This window comes from Camelus ferus, chromosome 6 (assembly GCF_009834535.1).
Source record: "Camelus ferus isolate YT-003-E chromosome 6, BCGSAC_Cfer_1.0, whole genome shotgun sequence".
Lineage (NCBI taxonomy): Eukaryota > Metazoa > Chordata > Mammalia > Artiodactyla > Camelidae > Camelus > Camelus ferus.
In genome coordinates this window covers 19,390,521-19,415,617 of record NC_045701.1, presented here as the reverse complement: position 1 = coordinate 19,415,617, position 25,097 = coordinate 19,390,521, and the positions used below count along the sequence as shown (strand labels likewise).

At 40.1% G+C, this 25,097-nt stretch overlaps 2 protein-coding genes across 10 annotated transcripts; both read left to right on the top strand.

Moving 5' to 3' along the window:
• The first annotated feature begins 24 nt into the window (after positions 1-24).
• SPATA5L1 (spermatogenesis associated 5 like 1) lies at positions 25-15,934 on the top strand. 9 transcript variants are annotated; one of them, XM_032481290.1, is made up of 8 exons: positions 31-1,305; positions 2,310-2,495; positions 7,645-7,803; positions 10,493-10,702; positions 11,219-11,393; positions 12,945-13,033; positions 14,099-14,224; positions 15,588-15,866. In XM_032481290.1, exons 1-8 carry the CDS (start codon positions 211-213, stop codon positions 15,753-15,755), a joined length of 2,208 nt encoding a protein of 735 aa, XP_032337181.1. In that variant the 5' UTR covers positions 31-210; the 3' UTR covers positions 15,756-15,866. The 9 variants fall into 9 exon arrangements, 7 of the variants coding, with proteins under 7 accessions (XP_032337183.1, XP_032337182.1, XP_032337181.1 ...); XM_032481288.1 differs by having other exon boundaries at positions 12,903-13,033; XM_032481289.1 differs by having other exon boundaries at positions 11,219-11,411.
• Positions 15,935-20,714: 4,780 nt separating this feature from the next.
• C6H15orf48 (chromosome 6 C15orf48 homolog) lies at positions 20,715-23,824 on the top strand. Its single transcript, XM_006174739.3, has 5 exons — positions 20,715-20,813; positions 20,951-21,012; positions 21,170-21,255; positions 22,179-22,239; positions 23,440-23,824. The coding sequence occupies exons 2-5, from the start codon at positions 20,977-20,979 to the stop codon at positions 23,506-23,508; spliced, it is 252 nt and encodes an 83-aa protein (XP_006174801.1). The 5' UTR covers positions 20,715-20,813; positions 20,951-20,976; the 3' UTR covers positions 23,509-23,824.
• Positions 23,825-25,097: the final 1,273 nt, after the last annotated feature.

The following is a 25,097-nucleotide window of genomic DNA, read 5'->3' as shown; positions in this document are numbered from 1 at the left end:
GGCTGATAACTCCTGAAGCACAAACGGTGATGTTTGAGTCCGGAGCCAGGGAAGAGGGCCGGATCGTCGACTTTCTGATTGGTCCTGAGCGGCAACTGAATATTCCCTGACGCATGCGCATCGCCTGCTTCCGGCGAAGGAGCTCGGTGTACCGGCTTTTCCAGCCCGGGTGGAGTTCCTGCCCTGCCTTACTCGGGCCTTCCGTGTGCAATGGCTCCGGACTCAGGTCCCTTTCCCGAAGGGCCTCTCTTAAAGCTGCTACCCGTAGACGCTAAGGACAGGGCCACCCAGCGCTGTCGCCTGGGCCCGGCCGCCCTCCGCGCCTTGGGTGCGCACCTGGGCTCGGTGGTGAAGATCTCGCTGCCTGACGGCGGCTCCTGTCTCTGCACCGCTTGGCCACGGCGGGATGGAGCGGACGGCTTTGTGCAGCTGGATCCGCAGTGCGCGAGTCCCGGGGTGGCAGTGGGGGCGCCGGGGTCCCGGGGGAGTCTCAACCTCAGCCGCCTCCGCTTAGTACCCTGCCCGCCTCTTCGGCGCCTCGCCGTGTGGCCAGTGTTGCGGGAGCGGGCGGGCTCGGCCGGTTCTCCGAATCCAGCCGCGGTGCTGGAGGCGGCGCAGGAGCTGCTGAGGAATCGTCCAGTCTCTCTGGGCCACGTGGTGGCCGCTCCTCCGGACGCCCCCGGCCCGCTGGCCGCCCTGCACATCGTCAGCGGGGTGCCCAGCCCGGATCCGGCCGGGCTGGTCACCCCTCGCACCCACATCGGTCTCAGCGGGGTCTCTCCCTCGGAAGCGGAGCCGCAGCCCGAGGTGCCCCTGGGGGGCCTTTCGGAGGCAGCCGACTCGCTACGGGAGCTCCTCCGCCTGCCGCTCCGCTACCCCAGCGCCCTGGCCTCACTGGGGCTAGCAGTACCCCGCGGGGTGCTCCTGGCCGGCCCTCCCGGAGTGGGCAAGACCCAGCTCGTGCGGGCTGTGGCCCGGGAGGCGGGCGCAGAGCTGCTGGCCGTGAGCGCCCCAGCGCTGCAGGGCGCCCGGCCCGGGGAGACCGAGGAGAACGTGCGTCGGGTCTTCCAGCGCGCCCGGGAGCTGGCCAGCCGCAGGCCCACCCTCCTCTTCCTGGACGAGGTGGACGCCCTGTGTCCCCGGAGGGGCGGACCGCACCAAGCCCCCGAGAGCCGCGTGGTGGCCCAGGTGTTGACGCTGCTAGACGGGATCAGTGGGGACCGCGAGGTGGTGGTGGTGGGATCCACCAACCGGCCGGACGCGCTAGACCCAGCGCTGCGCAGACCTGGGAGATTTGACCGAGAGGTAAATGCGCTCGGCCAGTTAGCCCATTGCCCGTACAACTTCGGTCTCTTCTGGCCCTGGTTGGCTGCCCCAAGGCGTTTGCCGCTTAGGTTTAGGAGTCGGTGAGGCTGTAGTGGGGCTCTTTGTAATGCAGAGAACCCATTGCCTGGTCCCTAAATGATCTATGAGCCAGGACTTTTCCCCCTCCCTTATAGTAAAAGTGTTCTGCGGGGCAAGGTGGTCTTTAGGAATTAGTTGTGCAGGTCCTGAGGATGAGTACTATAAACAGTAATGTTACTTTTTTAGGGAACTAGGACTTGCTACAAGCGTATTAAAACTCTTACGGATTTGAAATGAGAATTTAAAGTAGGATAGCCTCAAGAAACAAACTTGTTGAAATAAGGGAGAAGGCAGGAAAGAACTAAATCAGAGCAGATACTAACTTTTACAGATTTATTCATTCCTTGTCTGGACGCCAGCATCCACGATTGCTCCATGAGTTGCCAGGAAGGTTGAGTGTTCAAAGCTGTCTTATTTTATAAATTTCAGTCCTAAACTGATTCTTGATTTCTATTAAATAGTTTGAATAGTGGTTATTTAAGTGATGTTTGAACTTTGTGATAGGATTCTAAAGAGACAGGTAATTGCACACTTTAGCATAATCTGTTTAGAACTTGAGTGGATTTCTTCCTTGCACCATCTAGGACCTGTCTCCTGAATAAGTTCCATAAGGCAGGGACCTAGACTATCTGGTTTACTGTTGTATCCCTGGCTCCCAGAACTTGGTAGGTTCTCAAAAATAACAAATAAAAACTTACTAAATAACATATAATTTTAATTGTACAACTTTCTAGCCAGTGTTACTCCTCTGGAAAATAAGGATTTTCAGATATTCTGAATTTAAGATATGCTTAAGAGTACATAGTAAGAGTTCCAGGTTTGTGAACTAAATTATTATACATGTTTATGAGGATAAAAATAATCTTTTGTGCAGTGAACTTTTTCTTTTCTTGCTTTGCATATAGGTTGTCATTGGGACTCCCACACTTAGACAAAGAAATGCAATTCTACAAGTGATTACCTCAAAGATGCCCATCTCCAGTCAAGTCAATTTGAGCCTCCTTGCAGAAATGACAGTTGGCTATGTTGGTGCAGACCTGACCGCACTCTGTAGAGAGGCTGCCATGCACGCTCTGCTTCATAGTGAGAAGGTATTGGTTTATGACCTATGTTAACCCTTTTATTAATGTAATGAGTTAATTTGGGGATTAAAAAAAAGTGGTAAGTACATTTTATTGAAGCTTTTGATATCTTTGACAGCTGATTCTCACATATATTTTTACGTCTAAACTCCATATAAATAGTGTATGACTGAATGTAGGGATCGAGGGCTGTGTTCTCCAGGATCTGCCAAGGGCATTTTCCCCTCTCTCACTGAACCTTCCTAATGCTGAAGGCCAGAGCAGCCAGGAAGAAGACAGTGTGGCCCCGGAAGAAGCAAACATACTTCTTTTTAATTTTTAGTTATTTTATTTTGAATCTATTTCAGACTTAGAGAAAAGTTGCAAAAACAGTACAAAGAATTTTTGTATATCCTTCAGCCAGATTCTTCAAATGTAACATTTTATCACATTTGCTTTATCATACTCTCTTCATGTGTATGTATGTTTATATATATATGTTTATACTCTCAAGTGTTTTTGAAATATTTGACACTATACTGCTGCCATGATGCCCCCTCAGCAGTGAAAATTTAAGTGTATATTTCCTAAAACAAGGACTTTAACCACAGTACAGTTACCAAGATGAGGAAATTGACACTGACACAGTACTTTCATCTAATCTATATAGACCTTATTCAAATCTCACCATTTGTCCCAAAGATTTCCTTTGTAACAAAAATTTAAAAAGGAAAAAAGAAAAAACTATTTTTTAATCCAGGATTACATACTGCATTTAGTTTTCTTGGTTTCTTAATCTTTATCTAGAAACATTCTTCCATCTTTCTGCCATTTTTTTTTCTGACAATTTTTGAAGAGTACAAGTCAGTTATTCTGCAGAATAATCCTCAGTTTGCAACTGATTGATGTTTCTCTGATGATTTGATTCAGCTTTTGCATTTTTGGTAGAAATATCACAGAAATGTTGCTGTGTTTTTCTCATTGCATCTATTGAATAGCAAATGATATCTCTTTGTCCTATTACTGGTGAAATTAACTTTGATTTCTTGTTAAGGTGATATCTCTGAGATTTCTCCATTGTCAAAATACTATTTTTCCCTTTGTTATTATTAAGCATCTGGTGGGGGAAATAACCTTTTCTAACCCAGAAGATTGGGTACTTGGAATTGTATTAAATTCACCTGTGACATACAAATCTTTTATTTCATGGCTGCCTTTCTTAAAAATAGTTAGGATATTAGCTTAAATAGTTTTCAACACTATGGATTGAAAAATCTGTTTACTCTGTATGTAATATGTTATCCTGAATCCCTAAACCCATTCAGAAAAAAATTAATTTCAGCATGCTGAGGATTCTGGGACTTTTTAAATCTCTTTTATAACATTAAAATTGTCCTTTGATCTTATAATTTTTAAAACCCAATTTTGAGTTGGTTTAAACTATAAGAGGATGATTTAGCATTCTACATTTTGAAAACCTTTTTGTTTAGGTAATTTATATCCTTCCTCATTTCCTTTTCCATTATTTTTACTCTGACAGTGAAGGTGGGGAAGGAGTTATGTGAACTTGTAAGTCTTCATCTTTTGGATTTAGAACCAAAACTGCTTGAAGATTTAATGACAAGTCCCATGTGTAAAGATGTGAGAATATATGCCTCTTGAGAGGAGGACAAGAGTGTGGGAAAGGAGGTTTACATTTAGCATTCCCTCTGCTTTGAAGTTCCAGGTTTGACCTTAAGCACCTTGGCTTAGGTGGACCAGCCAGCTGCAGCCGTCCTAGTAGCCCAATGCTACTTCAGGAGGGGCCTGCCCAGCATAGTTCCCACAGGTGATGGCTGAGTTCATAAACAACCAGGGGAAGTGGAAGAAAGAAAGGCAAAAAGGAAGAAGGGACAGAGGTATCTGGGAAGGTACTGGCTCCATCTTTTTCTTCTTTCCCTTGCAGGCAGCTGAGGGGCTGCTGCCACCTCTGTGCCAGGGAAGACAAGGGACACATTCAAGTTTGTTCAACTTTTTGCCAAGTGTTCCCATGAAAGCATTAGAAATATAGTTTAATAAATAACAAATACCTATGGTGTAGCACAGGGAACTATATTCAATACCTTGTAATAACCTATAATGAAAACAAATGTATGTGTATATGACTGACTCCCTATGCTGTACACCAGAAACTAACACAACATTGTAAATAAAAAGAAGAAAAAGAAATATGGTTTAACACATACACATAGAGGGGAAAAAATTTTACCTGCCTGAAAGGATCATGAAAGTAAAGTGAAATAATGTACATACAAGTGATCTTGAAGTATAAATGGGATTTTCAAATATCAGTTGGTATTACCTAAGAATTAATTAGTATTCAGTTACCCAATATCTAATACTGCTAGCTAAGGGGGAAGAGGCTATTTTAAGGAATTATTTAATAGTGTTCTTTGTGAGAAATTAAAGAAGACTAAAAAATTATAAAGAAAGTAAAAATTGTCTGAAATCTCACCTCCCAGGGATTAAAACTATTAACATTTTTAAAGGAATGCTATTCAAAATGGCTCTATATATACAAATTCACTTACTTAATTTTATATAAATGAGATAAAATAGTCTGTTATTGAAAAGTGGGAATTTAGAGACAACTAAATGTTCAGAATTTGATGTAAGAGGGCAGATGCTTGAATATAATACAGATATAATGAATAGAAATAGAAGTTTTTAACTGTCATAAAAATTCTGCTACACTGGAATGATGAAGGAAATTGCAAGATGGATTCTCCAAAACATAGTCTTAAAGGGAAGATGGCCTTTCTATGTATAACATAAAACCTAATAGCCAAAAAGAAAATGATTTATTAATTTGACCATTTTGGAATGACAAAATAATACTATCGGCAAACACAAGACATGAGATAGACTGGAAAAAATACTTTCAGCGCATGACAAAAAGACTAGTTTCCTTGATATAGAAAGAACTCTCACAGAGCAGTAAGGAAAGACCAACAATGCAAGAGAAAGTGAGTAACAGATATGAACTGGCAGTTGACTGTCAAAAGATTACAAATGGCTAATAAACATGAAAAATCCTCAGCTTTACTTTGTTTAAAAATTAGTCTTTTTCAGTTCTTTTTATTTTTAAAAACTTATTATTTTAAAATAATTAAAACTTCAGGGAGAGTTGTGAGAGAACTTCGGCTAAATCGTTTATCCAAATTCACTGCCTTTTAACATTCTGCCAAATTAGCTTTATCATTCTCTTCTTTTTTTCTCTTTTTTTTAAATTGAAATATAGTCAGTTTACAATGTGTCAATCATTCTCTCTTTTCTCTCCTTCTCTCTCTCTCTCTTTCTCTGTATAGTTGACCCTTGAACAACACAGCCCTGAACTGTGCCAGTCCACATATCCATGGCTATTTTTCAGTAATAAATACACAAGTACTACATGGTCTGCGATTGGTTGAATCCATGCAGATGCAGAGGAATGGAGGTCAACTCTGAGTCAGGATTAACCCCGTGTTGTTCAGGGGTCAACTATGTGTGTATATACATTGGTTTTTGTGAATCATTTGAGAATGGGTTGCATCTGTCATAACCTGTTACGCCTTAATATTTTTAATGTTCATTTCCTAAGAATAATCATGTTCCCGTACATGACCATTATATGTATAATCATTATATTCAGGGAATTTAACATTGATCAAAATGTGGTCAGAGCTACAGTCCATATTCTGATTTTGGTAACTGCCTCAGTCTTTTTGGCATGTTTTTCCTCCAGTACAGGATCTAGTCCAGGATAATGTATTAACACAGTTTTATTTTCTTTCAATCTTGAACAGTTCCATAGCAATTTCTATGTGTGTGAGGCATTTGACATTGACATTTTTTTAAGGCTGTAGCTCAGTGATTTTATAGAACGTCTGTCAGTTTGGGTTTGTTTGTTTCTTCATAGTCAGGTACAGGCTGGCTGTGCATGCCTGTTGGGACTACTGCGTAAGTGATAGTGTGTCCTTCTTAGGGTGTCACATGTGGGGGCGCATGATGTCCGCCTGCCCCTCATTGGTGGTGCCCCTAATGGGTGATTGATGTGATCAACCATCCAAGGTTGTGTCCAGTTTATCTACTTCATAGCTGCTGTTTTTCCCTTTACAACTAGTAAGAAATCTGTGATGAGACCCTTTGAGACAATGCTAATATCCTGTTTCTCATCAAGCTTTCCCTCCCCTAGGTTAGCATCCATTGATGATTCTTGCCCCAAAACAGCCTTTACTGTGGTGGTTGCAAAACTGATTTTCTTTAAAAAATGTGTGTGTGTGTGGGAGCAGTAATTGGGTTTATTTATCTATTTGTTTAACTAATTTTTTTAATGGAGGTACTGGGGATTGAACCCAGGACCTCGTGCATGCTAAGCACGCCTTCTGCCGCTGAGCTATACCCTCCCCCCACCAAACTGATTTTCTAATTCCATTATTCCCTCTACCTCACTCTTGATTGAAGAAATTTAATTAACACAATAGTACCATTTCCTCTGTCACACTGGCAGAAATTTAAAGCTTGGTAATGTCCAGCGTCAGGAGAGGTATGGAGAGAACAGCTTCATATTGGTGCAGCTTTGAGGACAGCTTAGTAGTAGCTGTGAAAATTGTAAGTGTACATATGCTTAAGCATAGTAATTCTACTTTGAGGAAGTTGTTATATAAAATACTTGAACATATGCACAAAGACTTTTAGTTGCAGCTTTATTTTTAATAACAAAAGACTGGAAACAACCTTTGTTCAACAGAAGGATTAAAATACTCATACGATAGTGTATTATGCAATTATTAAAAAAGTGAGGTAGAACTGTATTAATTGACATTAAAAGATTTCTAAGATAAATGAAAAAATACAAATTAATATGTACAGTATTGTTCCATTTGTGTCTCTATTTGAAAGGACATACTTACATCATAAGACATACTGGAAGAATAAAAAGGAAACTGTTGACAGTCTCTGGGGATTAATATTGGTGGGAGTTGAGGGGGAGACATTTAGTTTTTTGTACCATGTATATACATTTCTTTATAAGGATAACAAAATAGATGTATAAATTCAGAAGAGGATTTAACATAAAAAGTAATTGTGTTTGTGTACCACAGAAAATGCCCACCTGATTTTTTGGTTTGAATTTGCTTTTTGGGGTGGATTTCTTCAGAACCAGGACAATCCAATGATTGATGAAACAGACTTCCTTGAAGCTTTTAAAAAGATCCAACCCTCATCATTCCGAAGTGTCATTGGACTGACGGACATCAAGCCTGTCGACTGGGAGCAGATTGGTGGCCTTGAAGATGTAAAACTGAAGTTAAAACAGGTGAGACAGAGAATCTGCTTAAGCCAGTAGAATATGACAGTTTAGGTGTAATGCACTTATGGTGAAAACAAGGTACACTGAAACTTCTTGCAGCCATCACTAATGCGATCCTAACTTCCAGGTCCAAGGGTTGCTTTTCAGTCCTTGTCTAACTGGACTCTGTAGACATGAAATACCATTTTTCGTGCTTTCCTGCCTCACCCTCTTCTTGTTTGCTTTTTGGAAAGGGAGAAGTCAGACCATCTCCTTAATTTTTTTTCTTTGGAGGGGGAGGTAATTTGGTTTACTTATTTGTTTATTTATTAGAGGAGGTACTGGGGATTGCACCAGGACCTTATGCATGCTGAGCAGGCGCTCTACCAGCTGAGCTATATCCCCCTCTTGTTTGCTTTTTGCTGTAAAGAGTTTATAATTTAGAACAGAGGTCAGAAAACTTTTTCTGCAGAAGGCCAGGGAGTAAATACTTTAGGCTTGTAGTCTATGTTGCAAGCACTCAATATGTAATGAGTATTTGTATTCTGATGAAAGTTTATTTATGGACACAAGTCATAATTTTCCACATGTCACAGAATACTGTTCTTTTTTTTTTTGAGCATTTAAAAATGTAAAAAATGATTCTTAGTTCATGGACTATACAAATTCATGTTCTTAGTTCATAGGCCTGAATTTGCCCTGGGACTGGTAAAAGCACAAAATTATAATAAACAGTATGGCCTTGATGGCCGCTTGATCCTGATTCTCACAGCGCACATTGAAGGACAGGGACACAGCTCACCACATCTTACCTGCATTGCAGTTTCAGAAATTGATTTTGCCAATTCACCTTCGGGTGATCCTGCCATAAGGAGGTAGGTTTCTCTAACCACACGTACACAAGATAATTTATATGTTTTAACTAAGAGCTGTATCTACAGTGAACTCTGTGTCCATGGATAAACACATTTATAAGATGCCCTAATTTTTTATGTGCTTTGTCTCATTTAATCTTCACAATATACAGGAGAGGGGTTAGCTACACCTTCCTATTAGAAACATTCTAATGTTTCTTAAAAATATGAAGCTTTCCTATTTTACTGAGCACTCCTCTTCCCTACCTTAAATGTTAGTTCTCCAAGCTCCTGAGAGTCCTCTTTTTGCATTTTCTGAGTCAGTCTTTGATCTCCTTAATGTCCCAGTCTTCAGCTTTCCCCTGAAACTGTTAACCCAAAAATCTATATCCAGCACAGATAATTCTTCTGATCATCAGAAGTACTTAGCCGCCTGCCTCCTAGATGACTTCCAGGGATCTCAAACTCAGCATGTCCAAAGTCCAGCAAGTCAACTCCACCTCTACACTGGCTCCCCTGCCTCAGTGAATACTGCCAGCCACCCCTCCCCTAAGTCAGAAACCTGTCTCCTACACGCGTGGGCTCATGGCGTACATCATGTCTCTTCCCCTCTGAATCTCCCCTGCGTAAAATGCAATTACATTTTATGTTTCAAATCTATCCCTTCCACACCATCTCCACTGTCTGTGACACATCAGCCTTATAGTCTCAGTCATTGCAAGAGACTTCTCATTGGTCTCTCTGCCTCTGATTTTATTTCCTTCTAGTCCATTCTCCTTCCTCAATGTTGATGAAATCTTTCAAGGCCGTTGTGAGCCGACTCCTACTTCCGCTTCAGCGCCTTTGCTCCTTGCCTCCCCCATCCTCCCCTCTGTCCCACTTACTGTTGGGGATGAGTCGCGCTGTCTCCTGTGTCTGTATGCATTGATCCCTGTCTGTGGAGAGCCTTTCTCTGGCCTGGTTGTTAGTTCACAGGCCTATCTCCCGAACTAAAATACGAGTTCCCGAGGTGTGGGGTCTCGCCTGTCCTTCTTTGTAGAAGCATTAAATCAATAGTTAAGAGCTTGTGTTCTTGATCTGCACTGTCTGGGGTCAGTCTTAGTTCTGCTGCATCACCAGCCATAAGGTAATAAGACCTGGGCAAGTTACTTAACTTCTTAAGCCTGAGTTTCTGCATCTGTGTAATAAAACACCTACCTAAAAGGTAGTGAGAATTTGTTTACTATTCAGTTAACGTGTATTGGGTGCCAACTTTGTGAAGGTGTCATTCTAGGTGCTGGAGATCTGCTTACATTCTAGCAGGAGCAGAATGACAGGCTCAACATGGAAAAGAATAATTTCAGATAACAAATGAATCAGTGCTCCAAAAGTGAAAATGAGTGTAGTGTAGGGTGCCTGGCAGGGGAACGTCTGCTTTAACCACAGTGGTTAGGGAAGACCTCTCCAAGGAGGTGACATTCGAGTGGACACCTGAATGATGAGGGATAGCACACAGAGGTCTTAAAGGAGCATTCAGGCAGAGAGACTGGTAAAGGTAAAGGCTCTGACATGGGGACAAACTGGGGTGTTTGGGCGATAGTCATGTTATGTGAGGCTTGTTAGCATTGGTAAGGTAGGAGTTGGATTATGATTTTATTCTAAGTCTGATGAGAAGTCATTGAAAGATTTTAAGCAGAAAGTGATGTGACCTGACTTAGGTTACAAGATCACTGGCTGCCGTGTGGAGAATGAGGCGCGTTTCCAGCTCACGGCAGGCACCTGAGAATTGCTGAATGAATGAATAAATGAATGAATGAATTTACTGACTTATTTGATGTTTCATCATTATACTAAAAGAACTGTCTCTTTTTGTGTACTTACAGAGCATTGAATGGCCTCTGAAATTCCCCCGGCAGTTTGTTAGGATGGGCCTGACACAACCAAAGGGGGTTCTCCTATATGGTCCCCCTGGCTGTGCGAAAACCACCCTGGTCAGGGCCCTGGCCACCAGCTGTCACTGCTCCTTTGTTTCAGTTAGCGGAGCTGATCTCTTTTCATCTTTTGTTGGAGATTCAGAAAACATCTTGTCTCAGGTTTGTTTATTTTTCCCCACAGTAGTTAAGTTTGCTTTTGAATTTTTATTTCATACCTTAAGGATAAACCTTATTTAAAAAAAAAAACAAACGCTTTTTTTTCCCTATTAGAAAAATTATACCTATTTGTGTGTAGAAAACTTAGAAATTATGGAAAAGTGTAAAGAGGAAATCCTCCATAATTCCTCTACCTTCTGTTAACGTTTTGGTGAATTTCCTTTGTCTTTCTGTTTCCTTGGGCATAAATATAGATATATTAATATCTGTATTTTGTGATTTTTTTAACTTAATAATACTTCTAAAATTCCATAATATTAAATATCCTTTGAAAATATGATTTTTAACACCTAAATAATGTGCTGTTTCTTGTTTTATTTATTCATTCCACAGTTCTTAGACATTTAGAATCTCTTTTTGTATTTTAAAAATTATAAATAGTAATGCAGAAAACATACATTCATATGAATAAGGCATGATGTGTATAGCTTTTTAATATTTTCATTTTCCTAACAAAAGGTATTTCGACAAGCAAGAGCAAATACTCCAGCAATTGTGTTTTTGGATGAAATTGATTCAGTCTTGGGTTCTCGATCAGTCGGCAGAACAGGATGTAATGTTCAAGAGCGTGTTCTTTCTGTTCTCCTAAATGAATTAGATGGGGTTGGACTGAAGACTATAGAGAGAAGAGGAGGTAATTCAGATCAACATGGTAAATACAAGGAGCTGGAAAAAAATGAAGAGGTATTTATTAGCCAGAATACACCAAAAATCCAGGCCAACGTTACATAGAAAGCATCTACACTAGCTTCTGTGCTGGGTTCATCTCATAGAAAGAGTTATGTAGTTGCAGCTTGACTCCTTGGAGCTGGTAAAATTTGTGGCTTACCTGGGAAAGGTGAGGTAGATTTTATAATAAAGTACCTTAGATATACACGAATGTGAATTTTTTCCTAAGATTAGAAACATAACTTTACATATTGCTAATAGAAAAGGGAGTTTCTTATTTCTATATCCTGGAAAACCAGTGTTTATCCATTTCTAAATTTTTGAATGTGAAATGAAACAAAACAGATTATTATTTCCAATAATCTTAGTAATTGAAAATTTCATTTTCTTGAGGAATGGGTTTCCTTGCTCATAATGAAGTTAAAGTGACCTTTAGAAATCCCCCTCCTCCTTTCTGAGTCTTCTCCAGATTGAGTCTGGTATCCTTAAATAATCCCTGACAGATTTTTTTTTTCTTTTGCTGTTTTATTGTTTCCCATTTTTAAAATTGTTCCATGAATACAGAGTCTTAACAGCTCCTTGGGAACATATACCACCGAAATTTGAGGGGACCCGTGAGGTTTTCTAATCAAATCTCCTCGTGATGCAGGAATTCCTTCTGCAGTATCTGACAGGTGTTTACCCAGCCTCTGCTAAAATACTTGCAGATATAGGAACTCACCTCTTTGAGAGATCACATTACTGGAGAACTGCTCTGATTATTTAGTTCAACAATTTGGAACGCTTAGCATGTGTAAGGCCTTGCCCTGCCTGCTTTTAGATATTTATTTTCATCCTGGATTTACATACCTGCAGTTTATGTTAATTGTCATATTTCTGCCTCTGGAAAGAAAAAAACAAAGTTAAATAAATCTCCCTCTTCAAGAACATAAGAACCAAGACTTTTCATAGTCATACATGTGTTAGTCATATGCTTCTGTCTTTTCAAGTCATCCAGTTAAATTGTAATCATTCACTGGGGCTCAGGTGCATTCAGGTCACCTGATGGATGTTTCTCTGCTGTGATGTAAGGTTCTCGCATTGAGAGATGCCCATCAGGATTGGTCACTCCCTTCACCCTGTGCACAAAGTAGCTCTTTGTTTAATCATTTGTTTGTGGGGTACCTTGATATTGAGAACGTGGTCTGGATAGGAAGTGTAAGCATTCTAGTCCCAAGAAAAAAATTCCCCTGTTTAAAAATGGGTCTTCTGATTTGTAATTTAATTAATTGATTAACTTTTAATTAATTTATTTTGGGGGGTAATTAGGTTTATTTATTTAATGGAGTTACTGGGGATTGGACCTCGTGCATGCTAAGCATGTGCTCTACCACTGAGCTATATCTTCCCCTTCTGATTTGTAATTTAAAAAAATACATTTAATAATTAGCAATTTATTGACTTTACTTTGTGTTGTATATTTTCCCTCAGCTAGAGTTTCAAGAAGTTTTTAATAGCAATGTCATGATTGTTGCAGCAACAAATAGACCTAATGTGTTAGATGATGCCTTGTTGCGGCCTGGAAGATTGGATAAGATCATTTATATTCCACCTCCAGATGAAAAGGTAATCATTGTGCACATAGACTCTGTGAGCACTAAGAAGCTGGCAGAATTGAATGCCCCGCTGGATGTAGTGTGTAGTGTGGTGGGTGTCTTATATTGGATTCTGCATTTTCCCTTGCCTGCTAGCCCGTCATAAATCATCATTTTCCTCTGCTTTTGCTGGGTACTCTGGCCCTTTTTTCAGAGAAACATAAGCCTAAAAGTTAGGTAGTAACTTCAGTTTTGTGGAAGACTCAAGATACTGAGTTTGTTGAGTTTACTCAACATTATTTTGCAACTAGAAAGGAGGAATCCTCAAGTGTTAAAAGGGGTTAAAAGGGTTTTGGAGATTATCTGGATCAAAGTCCTTATTTTACAGTGGAGAAATCTGAGGTTACAGAGGTTATACAATGTATCCACAACCAAAGAATCAGTAAATCCTTTGCCCTTAACATCCAGAGCCATAGCAGGGAGTGAAAGACACAGAAAAGGAATTTTTTTCCTTCCTTGGGCTTTTATCAAATTTTGAAGGGATGAAAAAAAACCTATTATATATATTTTTTTAATTTTTTCACCTTTTTTTGTTTATAATTTTTTTGGGGGGAGTAGTCATTAGGTTTGTTTGTTTGTTTGTTTATCTTTAGTGGAGGTACTGGAGATTGAACCCAGGACCTTGTGCATGCTGAGCATGCGCTTTACCACTGAGCTATACCCTCCCCCTATTATGTTTTTAAAGTTGTGTCTGATAATTTATGTATTTGCTTTTAAATCATGTCTGAGGCACTGTTTGTACCCCAAAGAGAGATTCTTTAAGACTCTTAAAGAGATTATGGTTGGTTATTTTAAAAATTGATTTAAAAAACATTAAAAGTTTGTCGTGATGTCACTGTTTTTACCATTGTTGTATGAGCCACTGACAGATTATTCTTTCGTCTTCAGAAGAAGTTGTTCTTATTGTCTGATTCTTAAATATTTATACTTTCTCTGTAATATGATAACAAACTCCAACTTGAAATATTTTAATAAAGCCCTGTGTCAAACATGAATGTTATAAGCTTATAAACATTATTTTTTATTTTTGTTCCAGGGCAGGCTTTCTATTTTGAAAATCTGTACAAAAAACATGCCAGTGGGGCCTGATGTTTCCTTAGAAAAGCTAGCAGCAGGAACCTGTTTTTTCTCTGGAGCTGATCTTGGAAACCTCTGCAAAGAAGTAAGTTAATTAGTGAAGCAACCTGTAGTCCAAAACATTTCTTCATTTATTCAGGTCTTCATTCACTTGGCAGTATTTACTGAAAGGCAGCGCCGTGTAAGGTGAAACAGGCCTGGGCCGCTCCTCCCCTGACAGGGCTTATAGGTTGATGGCGGGGGCGGGGTGCAGAGAGCTTCTACTGAATTGGAAGTACATAGTGAGTCAGGGAAGTTTAGGGTGCTGAAGGGGCACCTAGGAAGGACACCAGTCCAGACTTGAGGGCGTCAGAGAAGGCTTTCTGAGAGAGGGTGTATTTAAGTTGAAATTGGAAGGATGTTGAGGGAGTTAGCCAGACGAAGGCCGAAAAGGGGAGTGTTTGAGGCAGAGGGAATCAAATGTGCAGACAGCTGTGGTAAGAAATGACATTATTGAAGAGGTGGACAATGGCCAGATCACACAGGTCCTCGTAAGTCACTCTGAAGCATTTAGACTTTTTTTGTGGGCAAAAAAAGCCATTGTAGGTTTTTCCCTTTCAGTAAACTTGTATTAGACGTAACAGTCAGAAACATGCACAGAACAGAAGCACACAGTTGATTGAATTAACATAAAGTGAACACACTTGTATAACCACCACTTGGATCAAGAAGGAATGTTGTCAACACTCCAGAAGCTTTCCTTGGCCCTTCCCACTCTGTCCCCAGAGGGAAGCATGCTCCTGACTTCCAGTGCCGCAGACTCATTCTGCCTGCTTTTGCACTTACGCTTTCCTGTCTGCTGCTTTAAGTCAAAACTGTTTGCGATGTTCATCCGTGGTTTTGTGTGTAGCGGTAGTTTATTCATTTCTATCGCTTATGATATTCTAGTATATGAATATACTACATTTATATACACATTTTATCTTTGAACATTTGTTGTTACTACTTTTTTGACGCTGCTATGAACAGGCTTGTACGTGTCTATTGGTATATGAGTGTGTGTTCCTATTTCATATACATACGTACCTACAAGTGAAATGCTGGGTCGTACAGTACATGTTTGATCTATTCCTTTATGATCAGTGCTGTGTCCTGTTTAAAAACTCCTACTCTGAGGTCAGGAAGATAGTCTCTCATCTTTAAAATATTTGTGTTCATAATGTATATATTATTCTGCAGTTTGCTTTTTTCCCCCCATTTCAGGCTAGAATTTAATGTAGACGAAAAGATGGTCTAGTAAGAGGACTTTTAATCACTTTAACTTTCTAGCTTAGTGTTTTTACTGTCATGAATATTGAAATTCTATGAAGTGAGACTGAGATTTTTGTGTTCAGATTTTAAAGTATTACCACGTATTGTAAAAGAACAATGAAGCGTATTTATTGTTTCCTATCGTTTGTGTCTTGTAGGCCGCCTTGCTGGCTCTGCAAGAAAATGGACTAGAAGCAACCACAGTGAGACAAGAGCATTTTCTAAAATCACTGGAGACTGTAAAACCATCCTTAAGTCGCAAGGATTTGACTTTATATAGAAACTTATTTCAGAAACCAGAATTTTCTACCTTAGAAGATGTTTGAAAATTACTTTACGTGTAAACTACCAAAGGATCAATTGAAATGTGAACTTGCACTACAGTTGACATGTTCACGCTCCGTGTGTTTCCTATAAATAAAAAACCTTGCTCCTGATAAGCTTTCATACTTACAGAAAAGCTAAAAGAATAGTACAAAGAACTCTTACATACTCTTACCCCAGATTCACCAATATTTAACATTTTCCCACATTTGTTTTCCCCCCTCGCTCTCCCCTTCCCCTTCTCCCCACCCCTGACAGTATTCTTCTGAACTATTTAAGAATAGATTTTACACATCACGCCCCTTCATCCCTTTAATACTTCAGTGTACATTACTTATAAATGAGGGTATTTTATGTGACCACAGCACAGTTATCCAATTCAAGAAATTGATAACATTTTAATCTACTGACAGTGAATTTCACCCGCTGTCCCAGTAGTAGCTGTTTTCCCATCACAAGATCCGGTCTAGGAGCATACATTCCATTTAGATGTGTGTCCCTTTAGCCTCTTTTCATCTGAAACAGTTCCTCAGTCCATCCTGACTGTGACACCTTTAAGAGTACAGACTATCGTATAGAGCAGTTGGTCCCTGATTTGTGTTTGCTGTGCCTCACGACAGAGTCGCGTCATGCATCCCCACTGGAGCACTGAGTGCGTGCTGCCACGTCCTCAGACCACGGCTGGCGGCACGTGACATCTGCACATTACTGGTGATGTTAATTTTGATGACTTGATATTGTCCGTTTTCTCCACTGTATAGCTAATAGTTTTCCTTTTCTAATGGTAAGTATTTTTAAGAAGATAGATATATATAAATTCTTATTTTCCTTTATTAAAAAAGTAATAATGCTAGAAAATATAGATAAACATGAAGAAAACACTTGGATGTTTAATCTTCAGGTCCCTTACACATGTATAGATAATTTTTTAAAACCAGAAAGCGTGGTCTTATGTAACTCTCTTTTTTCTCACCTAACACTATCCACTGAGCATCTTACTGAGCCCTTCTTCTACAAGGTGCCATTCAAGGTGCTGGAGCGTAAGGGAAGGACACAGACTCAGCGCTGAAAGGGTGCTGGGAGCACGGACCTCAGACAAATCATGCAGTGAATTAAGCACAAGGAGACAAGCTTCAGAAGTTGCTTAGGTGCAGTCAGAGCTTGGTGCATAAACCATACAAAGTCATAAATGTTAAGCAGTTGTTGGAAAATTTCCTGTTTCTGACTGGAGCCAGGACTATTCTGAAGCAAAACCTCACTATTTGGGATAATTAAGGAAAAGACCTCTCTTATTTATAGGTACAAAATATAATGCAATTAAAATTATTCCAGCAAACTGACTCCTGCTTTTGAGTAGTAGGGAAAATACCTAGAAACTTTATTGGAATTCCGAATATTTCCATTCTTCTCTGTCAGTTTTTGCTCTTACAGGACAAGGCGGCCATTAAGCCTTTGCCGTCTCCTACGCCTGAAGCACCCTGGCCTGGACCCTTTCACTCAGACTCTAGCTGTGGGTCCCTTGTTTTTTCCTAGAAAAAGTTCCTAGTGGTCACCCTGGAAATTTAGTACCCACATTTTGGTTAGAAGGCTGAGTTTTGATTTGAAAATCTCTTTGTTTTTATCTGCAAATCCCAAACTCCTAGTTTGAAAATGGCTTTAAATTGTGGCTATAACCTCTCAATAGAATTTTGGAAGCTCCCTGAGGACAAAAACCACGTGTCTTCTCTCATTGAATAACTCAGTTAATGATGAGGTCAAAGCAAAGATTTCTTTGACTCAGTTTCAATGTGATGGGAGGATGACTCTGGGCGGCTTCCAAAAGCCGTGTGTGTTCTTAATTGGTGAGAAAACACTTAAGCTTTTAAGTACCTGGGACGAGTGAACAGCTTTCCCCTATACATTGAGCTCAAACTCCTTTCTGAGCCACATTACAGCATTAAACAATATGGTACACGCCAAGACCATCCAAAATTTAGCAAATCCAGTATTTGTGAAACCTGAAAACTAGGCAGCTGCTGAAGGATGGGCAGAAAGAATTCCAACAAAAAATATTTAATTAATATTTTTCTTAAATTCCTAGGTTGGGAACCACGTAGCCATGGCTCCATGCCCCTGTAAGCCTAGGCTGCAGCAGCTAGAGAAGGTTCTAAAAGTTTCTGGCAATTGGGGTAGGGAGGGGAAGCTCTACCATGGGATTTGGGGCTTTGGAGCAGCCGCAGCAGGTAATGCTGGTAAGTATCCTGAGTGGGTTACTTTGGAGGCTGCCAGGACTTGAAGGCTGGGAACTGTGCCTGCTAATCATCCTGGGAAAGACCAAACTATATTGACCTTGCATCTCCCGCAAGCTCCATAAAACTGGGCTTAACCAAGAGAGGAGAGGAGAGTGGCTTTCTGGACCTAATTCTCATTGTGGCCTTTATTTATTTATTTATTAGCATTGACAACTCCTTTTATTTTTATTTAGTTGGGAAGCAGGTAATTAAATTTATTTATTTTAATGGAGGTGCTGGGGCTTGAACCTGTGACCTTGTGCATGCTAAGCTTGCACTCTAACATTAAGCTTTGCCTCCCCCACTCCTTGTGGCCTTTAAAACAGAAAACCTGAAATTTCCTGATCAACACTAGTGAGATACTCTGCATGATAAAGACCCTTGTGGTTTCTTCCCCTCAACCTCCCCAAACAAGTCCAGACTTGAAACAATCATTTTCTTTTGCTGATGCCTTCTTGTCCCACCCTCCTGCCTATAAAAACCTGTTTGCACTACCCCTCAGAGTGCCCTTCTAATTCATGAACCGTTCAATAAAGCTAATTAGATCTTCAAATTGACTCCACTGAATTTTAACACTATATACAATTTATAAATTTAAAAAATGTTTTTTCTGAATATTTTCAAACACTTTTAATAATACAACAAACTCACATATCTATCACCAAGATTGAATAATTAATATTTTGCTAAACTTGCTTCATTTTTTAAAAGTATTTTAAAGTAAATCCCAGACATCATATTTCTTCCTTAATTATCTTCATAATCTCTTTTAAAAAATTTAAAAAAAACCATAAACATAATACCATTATTACACCTCAAAAATCAACAATACTCCTTTAATACTATTTCATATCTGATCTGTATTTAATTTTCCCTAATTGCCCCCAAAATGTCCTTTTACATTTGTTTTCTCTATTTGTATGTTCAAATACACTCACCTCTGGTAAGATTTCTCAGATCCACCCCCTTCAGCCAGGATTAATCATCTGTCTTTGGCACCAGATCATGGGCACTAAATTGTAAGAAACGTTATGTAAGGGAATTGTGTTTTTATTATCTTCTTAACATGCCTCATTCTCAGAATAACACCTAAACTACTACAAAACTGTATTTTGAAAAGAAACAACATTGGCAAAGCAGGGCTCTGAGTTTAAGGTCAGTACTAGGCAAGAGCTACACGTTTTAATTTTAATTTGTGGGCCATATATATTCCTGTAAGATTTCCTTTTTCTCTTCTTTCTACTCTAGAAAAATTTATCTTTAAGTAACAAAATGAGGCTTTTTTTTTTATAATCTGACAAAAGTAGCTTAGAAATTCTGCAGAAGGAGCATTAAAACGCTTTTCTGATTCTATTCAATATGAACCACAGAAAATGTTGAATTTTCTTTGCAGTAATTGACAAACATCTCCACTTACAGCTTGGGTTACACAACAAAAATCCTTGTCAGAGTAACTGAGTGAGAAGTTATATTTATGATCTGCTTTATAGAAAACAAATCTTTGCAAAAAATAATTACTATTTATTGAATGCCTACTACAGGCAAGGCAGAATGCTACATGCTTTTCACACATTCTAACATTTCTTCCAACTCCTGAGCTAGGTTTGTCTCCATTTTACTGATAAACTGTCTCATAAAGGTTAAGTAGTTACCTCGAAGTCAGTCTGCTAATAAAGTGTGATAAGGGGTGGGGTGGGCTCTGAGCTCAGGTCAGTTTGAATGCAAAGCCCATGACTAGAACTAAGATGAGGTTGAAACAGCTTGATCTAGCCCTTCAGAAAACATTAAGACGTTTCCGTTTTTAACGTTAACTCATAGTTTGAACTTCAGTTTTAAAACAATCGTTTTAAAATAACTGGGCTTGCGCTCTTGTCTTAATTGTAGCAGTAAGAGCGGGGTGCAAAAAAGAACAGTGATGTTTATTCCCAGACAGACCTGGGTTCGGATCACATCTCTAACACTTACTGGCTATGTGACTGCAGTATCTCCGAGCTTAAAAAAACATACCTTGCAAAAATGTCTAGAAGATTCTGGTACGCTGGCACAGAAACCCTGATTTAATTATTATTCCCATGGTTCTGCAGACACTTGCACGCTATGTGTGAGGCTAGGCTGCTACTTTAGGAGCCAGCTAAATGGGGGATCTCAAGATGAAGCAACCTACTGGGTCATCTCAGAGATCTTCTGCTGGAAACCTCTCCAGCTGATTCTTTTTCTTCTCCCTCATCCTTGATTTTTTTAAGGGAAAAAATCAGAACACTGTGGGAGTTATTTCAAAACGAACTTTCAATTTTAATTACCTCCATATGTGCGCTACCTCACTTTTAATGTGACTGGACTAATTCTAGTTTACCTGCCTGCACCCAGGAGCCTCCCATAGGATCCCCGGCTCTGTGGCTCCTTTTCCGGGCCTCCTTTTAGAAGGGCTGGTTTTTCACCAGGCCTTGGCAGTCAGAGCGCCCCTTATTCTCAGTTCCACCCTCTTGCAGGCGCGCCGACGCCCAGCCCGGGCTCGGCAAGTAAGCACTGCGGCGGGCGGCAGGGGGCGCTCGCGGCCGGCTGCGCGGCGTCTGCGGGCACGGAGCCCTGCAGGGGGCGCGTGGTTGCCGGGCAGGGAAAGCGAGTCAGGGCCCTCACGCCCCTCGCGCGGCCCCGCGTGACCAGAACGCTCTGGCCGGCCCTTCCGGAGCGGGTGTGGTTCATATATAAGGCGAGGAGACCGAGGTCCGGATTCAGTTCTGGGCGTTAGCATCGTCCTCACGCGCTGCCTCGCCCCGCCCGGTCCCCAAGGTGAGCCGCCCTTGGGCGAAGGTGCTGGGGAGCTGCGCAAGGATGACTTTGGGATACGTTGGCCGCTTCGGCGCTCACCAGATTGGGTCCTAGTAGCTGAGTTTTGATCAGTATCTTGGATTTTTTTTATTTTCTAGATTTGACGTTCTACACTGAAGTCATCATGGGTTTTTTCCAACTCCTGATGAAAAAGAAGGAAGTAAGTTTTTAAAGCAATTGAAAATCTTGACTAAAAATATTAATTTTTAAAGAGCAGATGATGCAAACTTTGAAGATATTAAAAATTGATGTATAGCTATTCTGTTGTATTTCAAGTGTTTGACATTGAATCATAGGAATATTTTGTTCTCTATTAGCTTATTCCTTTGGTGGTTTTCACGACGCTGGCAGCGGGTGGAGCTTCGTCTTTTGCTCTTTATTCTCTTAAGAAAACCGATGTGATGTAAGTAGGCTTTTATCATTTATAAAAACGTTTTTGAGCAGTGTTACGTTGACCTTCAGTTTATGAAATGCGTATCAGTTTCCTGTTTTTCCCCCGGGATAAGAATGTCAAATTGTGAGCTTGGAGTCAGGGCTAGAAAGCATTTAGATATCAGAAGGCTATTAAATGATGATATTAACACAATTAGGCTGTTCCTTGTATCTAAATATCTCTTCATCCTTTGGCCGTCCTCCTTTTCTCCTGCAGCAGAATAAATTTTTTTTTTTAACTGAAGTTTTGAAATGTCAAGTTCTTAAATGGTCTTTTGGGATATACATCATTAAACTTAAATCATCATTTTAATGAAATTTAAAATTTTCAGTTTATTAGAAAGATGTTTCCTAATGTGGTAGAGTTAATAGATTCAGTTGTCTGCAATGAACTTAATCTCAGCCCTGGATATAAGATAAAATGCCATGTATTCTGGAATATGAGGAAGAAAGAGACTTGAAACTGATCTTGGCCGGGTTCAGGGCTGGAAAGGGCAGTAATGCTAGGATCTGGCAGAGAAACCTAGCGCCCCGCAGTTTACCACATACAGAGTTCAAGCCGAGCCCTTCTGCCCCTCCCATAAACCCCGGTCAAGAGCATATTTGCTCATTCTGAGCCTGGTACTTCCACCTTCACTGCTCTTCAGCTTACGAGAACATTCTCCAGTCTAGCCCAATAAATGCAATACACACCTCCTGCCCTGCAGAGGGATTGATTCTCAATGTTTGAGCCAAACTGTGAAGCTTTTAAAAGGAATTTCCCATCAATTTCAATTAACCACGAGAGCCTAAGTATGCAGTCTGAGCCTGTCCCTAGTGTATTTATAAATCCAGTGTTAGAGTTGGTTTAATTTCACTTACTTTAATATTTAATCAGCTTTCTTTTGCTTTTAGCATTGATCGAAAAGGAAACCCAGAACCTTGGGAAACTGTGGATCCTACCGTACCTGGAAAGGTATTGCAAAATCAAAATGTGATTTACACTTAGCCCAAACCTTAACATCTTTGTCAGAGAGATAGATTTAGTCCCTTTCACTTTCAGGGTACCATTTAGTGTGGTGTTAAAGAGAGTGCTGTGGAGTTGTAGAGATCTAGTTCAAATCCTTGCTCCACTATTCACAGGTGATTTTAGACAAGTTGGCCTTCTGAGGCTCTCAGAATCTATAAAATGGGCTCAATAATAGGGCTCTATCTCAGAGCTTAGAGGATTAAAGAAGATAAAATCGATGAGAGCCCTTTAGCCCAGTGCCTGGTCCATAAATATGCACTCAAATATGAACTTCTATTGTTACCGTAACAGAATCTCATTTTACCCGTTATTTATCTAAAGTAAATATACGGGCCATTGTGGTAAAAAAAAAAAAAAAGAAAAGAAAACAGGAGCGACATTCTCTTTAAGCAAAACTAGCTAATATCCACTGATTCAAATGAGTTAATTTTAAGACTATTGCAAACATTTTTTACATTTTAAATATTTTGCAAGTAAAGTCTAAAGTCTGTTGGGATGAACACTAGTTAGGTCTGTCAAGAAAGTTGTTTTTTTTAAAAACAAACTTTCAAATAACACAGTTTGACTTAGGGAAAGACATTTAGGATCTTTAAAATTACCTACAATTCCCCGTTCCTGGAATAATAGAAAACTTGTGAGAATAAATGAGGATCTCTGAATGCGAGTACTTTGGAAGTCAAGGACTGTCCACGGCACTGTCCCTTTTCCCTTATTGTGGAACTTTGATCATCTGTACCTTCGCTGAGTAATTACAATGAGGAAATTTTAAGAGCCTGCTGTGTGCCTGCCTCTCTGCTCGGAGCATTATACATCCACACACAAGAAGCAGACACACGTTTTGAGCTTATAGTTCTCATAAAACCATAGGAAATTTTAAAATCTAGAACCTGTTAAGTGAAAGTAGGGTAAATGTATGTGACCTTTCCCTCTGATCCGATAGTACTCAGGAACCCAGAGTCTTTTTAGAGGGACAGAGTGAAAGAAACCAGCCCATATTACTATTTTAGAGATGGAAAGAGATGATTCTTTGACTACAGATGCTATGCTTTTCCCAAAGGGCAGTGTGGACAAATCCTAAAGGGGATGTGAGGATGAAGGACAGATCCTAACAAAACAATTTTATTTTCCTGCGTTTCTTTTTTAAAGCTTATAACCATCAACCAAGAATGGAAGCCCATTGAAGAGTTGCAGGTGGTCCGAAGTGCGACCAGATGACCAGTCCTCGCCTTTTCCTTCCACTCTATGAATCTAGTGGAAACACTTCTGCACAAACTAGATTATGGATACCAGTGTGCGGAAATGCTTCTGCTACATTTTTAGGGCTTGCCTACGTTTTCGGACTCTGGATGAGGAATTATAAAGGTAGTGCAACAATAACCACATTGTCCAAAACTAAGCTCCATGTTTATTTTCTTGTTGTAAATTTGAGTTTTACATAGTGAAGTTTTTGTGTTTATGATGCCTGTTTTCCTTAAGAGGTGTAAAATTTTGTGAATTTAATTGTCTGCAATAAAATACCATTTGAGCAAGATTTCTTAAAGATTAGATACACATTTCTATGGAGAAAAACACATTTTGAAGCGTGGTGCTTCATCTTTGAAAATAACACCCAGTGCAGATTTCTGTGTAAACTTTCTTCTAAGTTCATTCATTCACCAGAAATCTATTGAGCATCTACTATTAGTCTGGTATGGTTCTCGTGCAGCTGAGATAAAGCATTGAACACAACCAGTTCTGGACGGAGATGAATGAAAAACGGTAAGTGAGGAAAATGAAGATGAGATGGGGGTATGAGACGCGCATGAGGATTGTCTTGGAGGAAGTGCTGGGATGCTGGTGGTGCTAGGAAACTGGGGCGTGCTGAGATTGGCCCCTTTGATGCCAAGACTAACAGTGGTGCTCCCGAGAGACTTGGGGAAGGGAGGATGGAGAGCACCCCACAAATCTGGGCCTCCTCTTCACTCTGACCAGTGGTCACTTGGAGCTCGAATGTACAGTCAAACCCAGCATTCCGTGGGCTCCCCCTCAACTGTTCTTGAAAATGGGACCAAATAGAAAAGTTTTTCATTTACTTTTTTTTTGAAAAATTGAGATACAATTCATACACTGTAGTATTCCTCCATTAAAGTGCATAATAGAGTGGCATTTAGTATAGTCACAGAATTTTAGAACCATCTCCACCACCTAACTGCAGAATATTTTCATCACCCCCGAAAGAACCCTGTACCCATTAGCAGTCATTCCCTCATTTCTGACCCCTCTGCCCTCAGCCTCAGGCAAACACCAACAAACTTTGTCTCTAGGGATTTGCCTATTCTGGGCATTTCATATAAACGGAATCACATTATGTGGCCTTGGTGACTGGCTCCTTTAACTTAGCATAATATTTTCAGGATTCATCCATGTGGTACCGTGTATCAGTATTTTATCCCTTTGTATGACTAAAATTCCCCTAAATGGATATGCCACATTTTGTTTTCCACCGTTTGACAGACATTTGGATTGTTTCCACCTTTTGGCTGTTCCGAATAATGCCGCTGTGAACAGCCATGTACCTGTTTTTGTGTAGCCATGTATTTTTAGTTCCCTTGAGTATATACTTAGGTTCATTAACTCTTTTAAATAAAGATCATAAATCCTTTTTTCTTAATTTCTGTCTGAATATAATAGAAGTTTAAGAGAAGGGCTAAATTATAATCACCTTCACGGCAATAAAAACTTCACTAGACCTTACTAGAGACTTGGCAATTCTGAAAGGATTAAAGCAAGACTACTTCTGCAACTTCTGCTACTTCCTTATCACC

What these genes read in the sequence shown, in the direction of transcription:
- C6H15orf48 (XM_006174739.3), top strand. Translation starts at nt 20,977, where the DNA reads ATGGGTTTTTTCCAACTCCTGATGAAAAAGAAGGAA. An exon ending in CTTAAGAAAACCGATGTGAT is followed by an intron (nt 21,256 to 22,178) that starts GTAAGTAGGCTT and finishes TTTTGCTTTTAG; the next exon opens with CATTGATCGAAAAGGAAACC. An exon ending in ATCCTACCGTACCTGGAAAG is followed by an intron (nt 22,240 to 23,439) that starts GTATTGCAAAAT and finishes TCTTTTTTAAAG; the next exon opens with CTTATAACCATCAACCAAGA.
- SPATA5L1 (XM_032481286.1), top strand. Translation starts at nt 211, where the DNA reads ATGGCTCCGGACTCAGGTCCCTTTCCCGAAGGGCCTCTCTTAAAGCTG. An exon ending in CTCTGCTTCATAGTGAGAAG is followed by an intron (nt 2,496 to 7,644) that starts GTATTGGTTTAT and finishes GGATTTCTTCAG; the next exon opens with AACCAGGACAATCCAATGAT. An exon ending in AGCTGGAAAAAAATGAAGAG is followed by an intron (nt 11,444 to 12,898) that starts GTATTTATTAGC and finishes ATTTTCCCTCAG; the next exon opens with CTAGAGTTTCAAGAAGTTTT.